Genomic DNA, 12,663 nt, shown 5'->3' with positions numbered 1-12,663 from the left:
TCATCTTTACTCCACCAGAAATTCAATCTTTGATATTTATTTACCGATCCCATGCACTGAGTTAGTAAAGAAATCTATATTATATTTCGCAAAAAAACTTTACAACCATCTGCCTTTACAACTTAAATCTGCAACATCTTTCCCAAAATTCCGCAAACTGACAAAAGCCTATCTATCTGAAAGACCATATTATTCAATAGAAGAATTTCTTAATGAATAACTAAGGAAATTGGGTTTCATACGCAGTAGCTTAAACTGTCAATTCCTAATGTTGTATTTTAGTTGTTGTAAGTATGTTCAACTTTCAATTTGCAATGTATATAAATTTTGCAATTAATTGTTTTTGTCTTTGGTTTTATATCTTATTTACTGTATATTGACGATTTATTTAATTTTATTGAATTTTAGTTGTTATTTGTTATTTCTTGTTGATATTATTTTTCTTTTGACTGTATGTAAGCTTTGTCCATAAAATTGTAAAAATTTTCAGTGACAATAAAGCATATTTCTATTCTATTCTATTCTATTCTATTCTAAGTTTTAATAAAATGACATCTTTTTTTATTTAAGATGACCCAAAAATGCTAAAAACATATTTTCGCGGGCAAAAAAGGGGACGTTTTGAATTTGTTAAAAAATATATTAAACCATTTCTGCCCAAAAATTTCGCCCGGCACCCTTCTGGTTTGTTTATAGAGGATATTTTTTAATAAGAATCCACAAAAAACCGAATCAGAACAGTCAGACATAGGCAGCATAAATCCGGACCCCGGAAGTGTCATAGGTTTTCGAAACGGACCGTCAGGGAAACTAATTGGTGACCCCTGATCTAATGCACCAAACATTATTATAAACCCACAATAAAGATGCACTAGAAATAAACAAACCAAGACGCGTTGAATGTTACGAGGATCACTCTCGAATGATTATTTACAATGTATAAACTTTGTAAATCATGATTTGGGATTTACAATATAAACACATTATTTATAAATTATGATTCGGGAGTGCTCCTTGTAAATTCAACGTGTCTTGGTTTATTCATGTCTAGTGCATCTTTATTGTGATTGTAGTATAGATCAACTATTTTTTCGATTAGTTGAAATTTGAGATCAATTTAGTCAAGACGAAATGAGAACGGTAATTTTCAGTATGAGAGATCGTTGTAAAGCAGCATCAACGCCAAAGAAGGCAACACAAGTTCGCATTGCGCACCATTAGCTGACAAAGTATAGTAGGTATACAAGAAATAATGATGCTGCAGTTCCAAATACATCCAGCAGCAGCAGTATTTTGGAAAATCTAAGTCTGCTTCCGAAATTAACAGAAACTCCTAACAGAGTTAGGGGCAAAGAGAAAACCACAAAATTGAAATCATGTACAAAAAGGAAGATTTTCGAAAACGGCTGCCCTGCAGAAAGTGAACTGTGCGATGATGATGAGTTTGATGATCTCGTGTGAGATGAAAATGACTTCTGTGTATTATGTGGTGATGGTAGCAAAAAAGACTATGTATATAACGTGTTTAATATGTTGTCAATGGCCTCGTGCCATGTGTACAGGAGAGGATAGTCCAGAAGGATATATGTGTGACTTCTGCGATGCTCAGATTTTTTAAATATATCTTTAACTTGGTTTCTTATCTTTTTCCGTCTATTTGCTTGTCCCTTTAATATTTATGTTCAATAAACTACATTTTCGAAGGTCATTTTTAAGTTCTATTATTGCGCACAGTTATCCGACATTTGCGCACAGTTATCCGACATATGCGCACCATTAGCCGAATATGTCGGGTAATTGTGTTCGTTACACAAATTGGAATTTTCACCTCTCTCTGTTCTACTGTTTACCCATTAATTAAATGCGGTCTCTACTAATATACCAAACCCTTGAAATATATCTTTAAAAAAGTTGGGTAACTGAAATATTTTATATAAAAGTTTATTAAATACTATTAAAATCGATCTGAATCAGATCATCTTCAGTGCCTAGAACGAAGTATTTCCACGTTAGATTAAAAGCAAAAGGTTAAAATTGTGACTGTGACATATAGCTACTCCAAGTCGATGTTAATAGATTGTATATCATAATTCAATAATTATATATTATGTGAATTGCAGAATTCGCTTCGCTCATTCTGCAAACCTTCACATGCGTGCCTTAAAATTGTACTTTTAACACTTATATCATAAATAACTATTTAAATTAGAATCTATTGTAAAAGTCTACTTTAAGCCTTTGTTTCTTTGAGCACTAATAATATTATAATCTATTAACACCGACTTGGAGTCGCTATATTTCTCATAGTCTTACTATGTAAATCATATGTTTCGATGTTACCACTTTTAATAGTATGCTAGTTTCATCTACTAAGCAGAACGTAAGTATTTGCCACATTCTTTCTTTAACACTTACAATTTTAACCTTTTGCTTTCAATCTAACGTGGAAATACTTCATTCTAGGCACTGAAGATGATCTGATTCAGATCGAAAACGTTTTGCAATCCATTTGGATGACATTTTACATAATAGTTTTTAATAAACTTTTTATACCATTATAAAAATCGAAGTTTTTTACTTCTGTATGAGTTTTTAACTGTGATATACAGCCAACTACTGGGAGTTTCCCATTGATTTTAAAATATTTGAAGTTTTTGCAATATACTGAATTTTCCATAGGTGCGCATCAATAGCTGACTCTTCTCTAATATGATTTTTTTCGTTTACAGCTGCTGCAGTTAGCCTAATAACCGGAATAACACCAATAGCAATTAGATCTCTAGAAACAAAAGTTGTATCGGAAAATGATTTGGGAAAGGCCCAATCTTTATTCGGCATATGTGAAGCTATCGCCCCCGCTGTCGCTACTCCTATTTATGATAAAGGAATTTACAATAATACGTTGACGACCTTTCCTGCAGCGTTCTTTTTATTTGGAATCCTGTTGTATGCTTTATCAAGTATAATTATTACGTAAGTATTAAATGCTTATTTTTAACTATTATTAAACTATTTGACGGCAATCAAATCTCAAGAATGGTATTTTCACAAAATATAACGTACAAATTGCATCAATTGTACAAAGTCATCATCATTATAAATATATTTATGCAATTAAAATGTTTTGCAAAATGTTCAAAAGATACAACTCCTTGTATTCTTAAGAAAATTATTCAGTAAGACAACATTCAAGCTGGTTGTGTTTATACACTCATTGACAAAAATATGGATCTTTTTAAAATTATAATCTTTTTTTTTTATGTAATTATGTTTATTTACAATCTACATCATTAAAAGAGTATTAAGTAAATTTGTTCCATGTTTTTTGGGCATGAAGAAGAGACTTCCAATGATGTCTCATCTTATCTATTTATGTGTAAGTTTTAAAATAGGTCCTGAGGCCAGGTTCGATCTAGTCTCCTTGTGGCAGGGCCATTATGGAATAATTCCCTTACTAATTCATTGTCATGGTGAATGGTACGCTCGTTTTGTGATTCAGATGCTCGATGGATTTCTTCTCTGATGAAAGGTATATTTAAGTCTTCGTGAAGTGTTTGATTAGTTACATACCATGGTGCATCCACTATTGATCTTAGAACTTTAGACTGAAATCTTTGGATGATATTGATTGATGTTGACTTTGCACAGCCCCAGAGGTGTAGTCCGTAGTACCAAATAGGTTTGAGTATTGTTTTGTACAGAAGAATTTTGTTTTGGATGTTGAGTTTTGATCTGCGTCCAAGGAGCCAATACATTTGCCGAAATTTCAAGTCTAGTTGTCTTCTTTTGGTCTGTATATGTTTTTTCCAAGTAAGACGTTGGTCAAGATGGAGGCCAAGATATTTAGCATCTGTTACTGTTGGTATTTGTACATTTTCCATTCTTACAGGTGGGCATGTGTTGTGACGGTTTGTAAACGTTATTTGAGATGATTTTGTTTTATTTACTTTTGTTCGCCATTTTGTGTACCACTCACTTAGTATGTCCAGATGGTGTTGCAGGTCTTGTGAGGCTTGTATGTGATCTTCATTTACAGCGAGTATTGCTACGTCATCAGCAAAGGAAGCGATCGTAGTATTATGAGACTCTGGTATATCGGCTGTGTAGAGTGAGAAAAGCAGCGGCCCGAGAACACTACCTTGCGGAACTCCGGAGTTAATAGGACAGAGGCTGGATTGTTGGTCTTTGAATTTTACTGAGAAATATCTATTTGATAAGTAGGATTTGATTAGGAGGAAATAGTTACTAGATAGTGCTAATTTTACTTTGTAAAGCAGACCTATGTGCCAAACTTTGTCAAACGCTTGTGAGATATCTAGGAATACAGCGTTGCAGTATTTCGTTTCTTCGAGAGTTTTTGATATTTCATTTACTATTCGATGGACTTGTTGTGTAGTAGAGTGGTTTTCCCCAAAATTATAATCTGAAGTGAAATTTTTTGTGCTGTAGTCCTTAGTTCCCCAGTATCATGAGAATAAGATTTCTTTTCCGAATGCAATGTTTTAACGTGTCCTGTAAATGTATCAATATTGCTGGCAAATGGCAAAACATGATCTAAAATGTTTTCAATCTACATGGCAGCTGTTACTTACTCAATCAGCTCCACAAGTTCGGTATGTCCTTTCCAAGCAATACCACTCCATAGCACTATGACTCCACCACCAAGATTAACGCTGTGTATAGGCATACCATTACGACTGGCATACCATTCACCAACAACTCTTCTTTAAGACGAAGTTTCTTCAATCTGTCTTCCTTTATGACGAAGGGTATGCCAGTTTTAACCTCATCCAGAGCATTAGTTTTGGTGGTGGTGGCATAGTGCTATGGAGGTCTATTGCTTGGAAAGGACATACCGAACTTATGGAAGTGATTGGACGAATTACAGCTGACATGTACATTAAAATCATTTTATAAAATCATGTCTTACCATTTGCCGACCAAATTAGATGTGACAGATTCGAGCTAATGCACGATAACGCACTATTAGAATTTAGAATAGTGAATACCTACTTATCTTGATGAGATGAGATTCAATTTAAGAATTATATTGGCCACCATATACCTACCCATCAGATTTAAATCCGATTTAAATCAGATTATTTGTATGAGACTTGCAGGGCCGCGCCGACCACGTGTGCAATGCGTGCGGCGCACACAGGCGCCAGCAATTAAGGGGCGCCACTAGAGTTATTTTAGGGAATTTTTAGTTATTTTTTAAAAAATTGCGTATTTTTTGGGCGCTATTAAATATTCTGCACACAGGCGCTGCCACGTGCTGGCGCAGCACTGGAGACTTGCATTCGAAAAAGAAATGCCTCCCTATGACACTGGGAGAGCTAAGAATTGCAACACAAAATATTTGCAAGATTCTGAAACTGTTTTCTTATGGCATTTTTAATTGAATACATATACGTTTATAAGGGATTGAGCCACAATTGTTGGTATAATGAAAATTACATTTCTTATTTAACTACTGTTCGACGTTTCGATTTCCACTCCGGAAGTCGTCCTCAGAAAATTAGAAAAAAAATAGGTTTGAAAATTCTGGTAAAATTTCATATCATAACCTGATCTTTTTAGGTTATGTGTATCTACTTTTCATACAAATGAAAATTTCTAAAATTCTGACTGGTTATGTGTGTTATTTTTTGTGTTTATTGATGGATTCGACCGTTACTTGATGGAAGTTCATTTTATCTAACAATAAAACACTGAAAACGTTTGTTTTCTATACTTCCACAAAATTTATTATAACTATGTGACTACAGCTGTTTCGGCAGAGTGCCTTTCTCAAGTGATTTAGTTTACTATGGGTTTGCCTTTTTAAAGTCTTTAAATTTTTCCTAGTGTTCTTCCTACAGAAACTTTCGTTCTAGTTAAAAATCTTTTACACCATAATAGTACAAATCCGATCATTGCATCTGAAATTTTACACCTTCTCGAAATTTGCATAAATCAAGACTATTTTGAATTGAATAATCAAATATACACAAACAACAGCAGGACTTATTATGGGTAATCCTCTAAGCCCATTGCTATCAGATATATTTATGAACCAGCTTGAAACAACAATTTCTAAACATCCCGTATTTAAACAGTTCTTATATTGGTGGAGATACGTGGATGATATATAGTATACAGGAACTAACAGGCAACTTGACAAATTTCTATCATACATTAATTCACTTCATAGTAATATTGAGTTTACAATAGAAACAGAACAGAATAAATCCATAAGCTTTCTAGATGTAACAATTACCAGACTACACAACAAACATGAGTTCTCCGTATATAATAAACCTACCCATACTGACACAACTATACACAATTCATCATCCCATCCTATACAACACAAATTAGCAGCCTACCATAGCATGATACATAGACTGACAGAAATTCCCATGTCAAAAAATAACTTCGAAATCGAACTGAACATCATTAAACAAATATCAGTAAACAATAGCTATAACGAACAAACAATTAATACAATTTTAAACCAAAAACTCCATAAGAAAGCCCTGAAATTAGTCTATCCACCACCATAGAAAGAACTCAGTACCTTCTGCTCTATCACATAGACTGGCAAGGTAACAACAAAAATAGCCAGATACATAAAAAAGAAAGGAATAACACCAGCTTTCAGAACTAACAACGACTTAAGCAAATATATTAAGAACAATAAGAGCCGAAAGAGAAAACAACTACAGATTGGTGTCTACAAACTAACTTGTGGTGACTGTCCGAAAACTTACATCGGTCAAACTGGCAGAAACATTGACAAATGGATAGCAGAACACAAAAGGACTTTCAACAATAGAAAAACAGACACTTCTATATACGCATTTCACCTTCTAGATCATAATCATTCTTTTAATGAAGAGTTTCAAATTCTGCATATTCAAAATAAAGGCCTTAAGCTATCTTTATTAGAATCTATGGAAATTATTAAATTAAAAAATACAGATATAATTCTGAATGACCAACTCGAGACAAACAGCTCCCCACTCCTCAACCTCTTCAGTTAAAGACTTTAAAAAGGCCATAGTAAACTAAATCGCTTGAGAAACACACTCTGCCGAAACAGCTGTAGTCACATAGTTATAATAAATTTTGTGGAAGTATAGAAAACAAACGTTTTCAGTGTTTTATTGTTAGATTTTTTGTGTTAGTTTGTATGCGTGATCTGTATCGTAAATATGATGTGTGTGTTGTGTATGTATTGGGTACGAGATTTTTGATGATGCGTTCTTCATTCGGCTATTGTTGGTATTTTCTTGTTCTTTACTGTACTGTAGTTGATTAAGAAATGCAATTTTCCTTCCCATATAAACATACTACTAAACAAAAGATTTCACTTATATGATGCAGATGCAGTGGAAAAGCAGAGCATAGTGTTGTATTGTGTGTTAGTTTTAAAGTGCATACTTCTTAAAAAAAATAAGAGGACACCATAGGGTTAAGATCTAAGATTATGTATATATTTAGTAATTTAAGTTAAAGAAAAGCTGATAATTGGTCAACTGATGACCAGATTGCAGTAGTATAAACACAGCTTGTGTTTAAGAGCAAACAGTAGCGATTAACAGGTAGCAACAAACGCGGTCCAAGATTGCGAAAGTTCTGCGAACTTTCAAAAGTGAGGCAACAGTGCGTCGGTAATTCGACACTGACAGTAACGTTTATAATATCAAAAACAATAATTTTTATACACATACGCGCGAAATGTTGCCAAGTTAGTGACGTTCGATTTCTTGTTATAAAAAAATCAATTTTTAGTAGTTCCAATGTGACACAAAATCTAGGCACGGGATAAAAAAGTTTATTTGAAGAAAGTTTATTTTTTTGTCTTTCTTAATGGCGGTACAGGCTCCTTTTTGCAATATTTTATTTAGTTATAGAGTAATTTCCGCGTACTAACGTATTTCTAAAATTGGGCTCTGTACCGCCATTTTTATTATATTACGAATATGTGTGCCAAATATCTCGACAAAATATTCAAAATTACAGCCGCAATATTGGAACGCGTTTGTTGCTACCTGTTGATCGCTACTGTGTGCTCTTAATAAAAAAAAACTTGATAATATGATAATAGAGAATATGATAATTTTCAAAATACTTTTTTTGAAATTTTAATTTTTTCAAATTACTATTTTTGTCCATGAGTATATCTTTTATATACAAATATAATAAATAATAACAATTAGACCACAAGGATATCTCGTTGTTCTGAATTAAGTATATATTGGAATAATTGTATGAATTATTGACTACAGAAATACCTAAATTATGATAATGAATACCCCTAGTATCTAGTAACATTCATATGATAATTGTTCCATTGTTCATGATGAATTTTAATTGTTTTATAGCAGACATTTCCCAACCGGTTTTCTTACAAATTCTTCGTTTATTGAAATATGTATCTCAATTCTGATAAAATAGCTATTTTTTATAACGTAAATATTATGTACTGTATAATAAATAACAAAAATGTTAGGTTAATCTGGTACATAGGTATACTGCTAAACTTTTCTAGCAACGAAAAAATTATTGTGTTAGGTATATAATGGTAGGGGAGCCCAAGCAGGGATTTTTGCAGTTACTCGAGCGCGTCAGATTATCATATGGGGAGAAACCTGGTACCCTGCAAATGTACCTCTACCATATATTGGCTCTTAACACAGGGGAGTTCGTTAAGGGGGTCCCGAAAAAAAAAATCTATCCCTAAGAATACTTGAAATTGTCAGATTAAGATAAGGTAAGTGAAGTACATGCAAAAGAGTGTATATCTCAAAAATCTGACCATTTGAGCGGGCCGTAAGGAAATGGGTGAGTCAAAAAGTTTCACAAAAAGAGCGAATATTTCGCAAAATGAACGTCAAATCAAAAAACTAAAAACTACATGTTCAATATTTTTCAAAAATCTATCGAATGATACTAAACATGACCCCCCACGGAGAGGAGTGGGGGTAAATTTAAAATTTAAAATACAAATGCCGCGATATTTCGAAAAATAAACCTCATATCGAAAAACTGCAAAATACACTTATTCTATATTTTTAAAAAATCTATCGAATGGTATCAAACACGACCCCCCACGGAGGTGGAGTGGGGGATTACTTTAAAATCTTTTATAGGAGCACCAAATTTTTATTACAGATTTGGATCCTCTACGTAAAAATAAGCAACTTTTATTCGAAACATTTTTTCGAATTATGAATAGATGGCGCTATAATCGGAAAAAACGATTGTTGTAAATGGAAAATTAAATTAAAAAATGGCAAGTCCCTACTAAAAGGAAAATTTTACTTAACTTTTTTTGGTTTTAGGACCTAATAATCACAACCCAATAGGTCCCCACAGTGCTCGAGTGACTGCACATTTAGCATACGTTGCTCCCCTACCATAAATACTATGGTGGTATTAAAAGTTCTGGCCAGTCCAGAAAAATTGGTGGAAATGAAATGGTGGTGGTACAGTGCATGAAATGCATCAAAAAGTACATAAACGTATCAAAATCAGTATACTAAAAGCAGGATTTTTTGCTCGTGAATTTTTGGGGTCGCTGAACATGAATACGTCATCAGAACCGACCCCCGAAGCACCTGGTACTCATGGCCACTGCTAAGGCCACTTCATCTGGAGGGTTTTCCATACTAAGTTGATGCAAACAGATTAATCGGGGGTTTTTGAGTTTTTGGGGTCGCTGAGCACGAACACGCCATCAAAACCAACCCCCGGAGTACCTGCTGACCAGGGTCACTGCTAAGCTAAGGCACGGCATCTTCTGGAGTTTCGAGGGTTTTCGGTATTTAATTGATGCAAACTGATTACTCGGGTGGTTTTTGGGGTTGAGGGATACGAATATGACATTAGAGCCGACCCTCGGATTGTGCCCAGTGCTACTGTTATGCCCTAGTACTATATTTGCATTAATTTAATGTAGGAAATCCTCGAAATTGGACACCAGGTGCTCCAGGGGTCGGTTCTGATGGCGTATTCAGCAATCTCACAACTATCGAGTAATCAGTGAAGTTATGATCAAATGCTTAAATGAAACTCGACTAAAGCAATTCCATTCGCCACGATCTAGTCCTTAAAAGACCAAGCAGCACTAGATAGAGTTATCGACTTATCTAAGGAATATCGCTCAAAGATGTAGGGGTTATCCGAGGTTTTGGAAGGAGAAGGCACATGTTTCTTAAGGGGCCTCATAGCATGGTTTGCCTAGTGGCCTCAATATTCTTAATCCGGGATTGAGTAATCTGCATTAATTTAATGCCGAAAATTCTCGAAACTCCAGAAGATGTGTCTTAACAGGGACCCTGGACACCAGATGCTCCGGGAGGTCGGTTCTGATGGAGTATTCATATTTAGCGGCCCCAAAAATCCCCGAGTAACAAAATCTGGCCCATAATATACCGATTTTGCTATTTTTACAATTTTGCAATGTGAAATTATGCATTTTCACCCATTTTTCTATTGTTAACTTTTTTCCTGACATCATCCTGAACAAAATGTAAAAAGTATCAAGTCAATAGTTCCTGCATTTAAAATCGATATAATTTCCGATGTTTTTAGTTTTAAATATCACGTGATGGTACGCCTTTTCTATTGATATCTACCAGATATTCCACTTAAAAATAGCGGTCAGAACTTTTTCGATGTTTCAAATTCTTTTTCAGCTTCGTTTTCTGGGGTATATGGTAACCTACTCATTAATAGTAGGGGAGGAAAGTCTGCTAAATTTACAGTTACTCGAGCGTTATGGGGACCTATTGGGTTGTGAAGAGTAGATCCTAAAACCAAAAAAGTTAAGTCTTCCATAAAGTGGGGAATTTCCATTTTTTAATTTAATTTTCCATTTCCAACAACCGTTTTTTCCGATTATAGCGCCATCTACCCATAATTCTAAAAAATGTCTCGAATAAAAGTTGCCTATTTTTACGTAAAGAATCCAAATCTGCAACAAAAATTGGGGGTCGTATTTAAGATTTTAAAGTAACCCCCCACGTCACCTTCATGGGGGTTCGTGTTTGGTGCCATTCGATAGATTTTTTTAAAAATTTTTAAATATTAAATACGTATATTTTGCAGTTTTTCTATCTGATGTTCATTTCGAGAAATATCGCGGGGTTTTTATTTAAAATTTTAAATTGACCCCCGCCCCTCTCCGTGGGGGGTCGTGTTTGGTATCATTCGATAGGTTTTTGAAAAATATTGGACACTTATTTTTTAGTTTTTCGTCTGACGTTCATTTCGCAAAATATTCGCGTTTTTTTGTGAAACTTTGTGACCCGCCCATTTCCTTACCCCCAGCTCAAATCGTCAGATTTTTGAAATATACACTCTTTTGCATGTACTTACCTTATCTTAATTATCTTAAACTTACCTTATCTTAAACGATTTCGAGTTTTTTAAGGATAGATTTTTTTTCGGACCCCCCTTAACAATCTCCCCTGTATTAAGAGCCAATATGTATATGGTAGAGTGTAGAGGTAGGTACATTTACAGGGTACAAGATTTGTTCCCATGTGATAATCTGACGCGCTCGAGTAACTGCAAAATCCCCGCTTGCGCTCCCCTGTCATAATAGTTTTAAAATTGACAATGGTTACTTAAAATTATGTTACTTGACATTTTTAGGAAGATGTATTTTGAGGTAAAACAAAAACAAGTCAAATCTACCAACTCTACTAATAATGGAGTAGAAATGAATGGAAAAGATAATCTAGCAATGGAAAATGGTGAAGAATCAACTCATATTTAGACTAAATTTCTTCTAGAAAAATTGATGAATTTCAACTACAAATAACTCCAATTAATTGGTATTAACTTTTATGGAAGCTACGATAGAATATGTAAATAACTAAAATTAATAAAGAATATTTTTTCACTGGTGTATAAATTAAAAACGCACAATTAAATCCAATTCAGATTTTTTTATTTAGCTTAATGCTTCGACAACTAATGGCCATTGGCATGGTACAGTGGATTTTTTCAATCAGGTACCTAGTGTAATGTGTAGTGTGTGTGTTGAGTAAGTGTCTTGTTACTTAGCAAAGTCGACGTCATTGTCTTTACAAAGAGACGCTAATTGTAATTGTGAGTACCGATCCCATAAGGATATAAACTATTTTCATTTATTAATTTTTAATAAATGAAAAATTCTCCACCCAGGTGAGATTCGAAATCACGATCTTTGGAGCCACAGAGGGGGTAATTCAGAATTAATGCAGTATAAAATCGACATTACAACATAATATACGTAATAGCATTCTCCTTCTCAATCGTCATTATCATGTAATCTTGTCATATGATACACTTGTTCTTCGCCTTCCGGTTCCCAGTTTCCAGCTTCGTGGGTCGTTTCATTCGCCAGGGTGAAGATTCCTTTCCGATATTGCCTTCTCAATGCCGCCTAGCCAGGATTGTTTCGGCCTTCCTTTCTTCCTTCTTTTCCTTGGCGTCCATTTTAGAATTTTTTTGGCAGTCTGTCGTCCATTCTTTCTAGATGACCATACCAGACCAGTCTCCTTTGAATTTCGTCTATGATGGTTGACTTGATCGCCCTGAAGCTTATAACATCGTATTTGTCAAACCGTTCTCAAGCTGTAAGTGTACATAATTCTATTTCAAATTCCAAACCTATTAATTATG

General features: G+C 34.3%; 1 protein-coding gene across 2 annotated transcripts in view; it reads left to right on the top strand.

Annotated features, from left to right (window-relative positions):
- Positions 1–12,663, top strand: part of LOC114334664 (uncharacterized) — a 69,114-nt gene that overhangs the window by 46,617 nt on the left and 9,834 nt on the right. Inside the window, exons 3-4 of one of the 2 annotated variants that reach the window (XM_050645313.1) lie at positions 2,730–2,973; positions 11,650–11,899. In XM_050645313.1, coding sequence (XP_050501270.1) covers positions 2,730–2,973; positions 11,650–11,773 — 368 coding nt within the window. In that variant the 3' untranslated portion in view covers positions 11,774–11,899. Of the gene's footprint in view, positions 1–2,729; positions 2,974–11,649; positions 11,900–12,663 lie in introns of those variants that run through there. The other variant, XM_050645314.1, reaches the window with a different exon arrangement.

This window comes from Diabrotica virgifera, chromosome 3, assembly GCF_917563875.1.
Source record: "Diabrotica virgifera virgifera chromosome 3, PGI_DIABVI_V3a".
Classification (NCBI taxonomy): Eukaryota; Metazoa; Arthropoda; class Insecta; order Coleoptera; family Chrysomelidae; genus Diabrotica; species Diabrotica virgifera.
The sequence above is the reverse complement of the archived record's forward strand: the minus strand, read 5'-3'. Positions and strand labels throughout refer to the sequence as shown.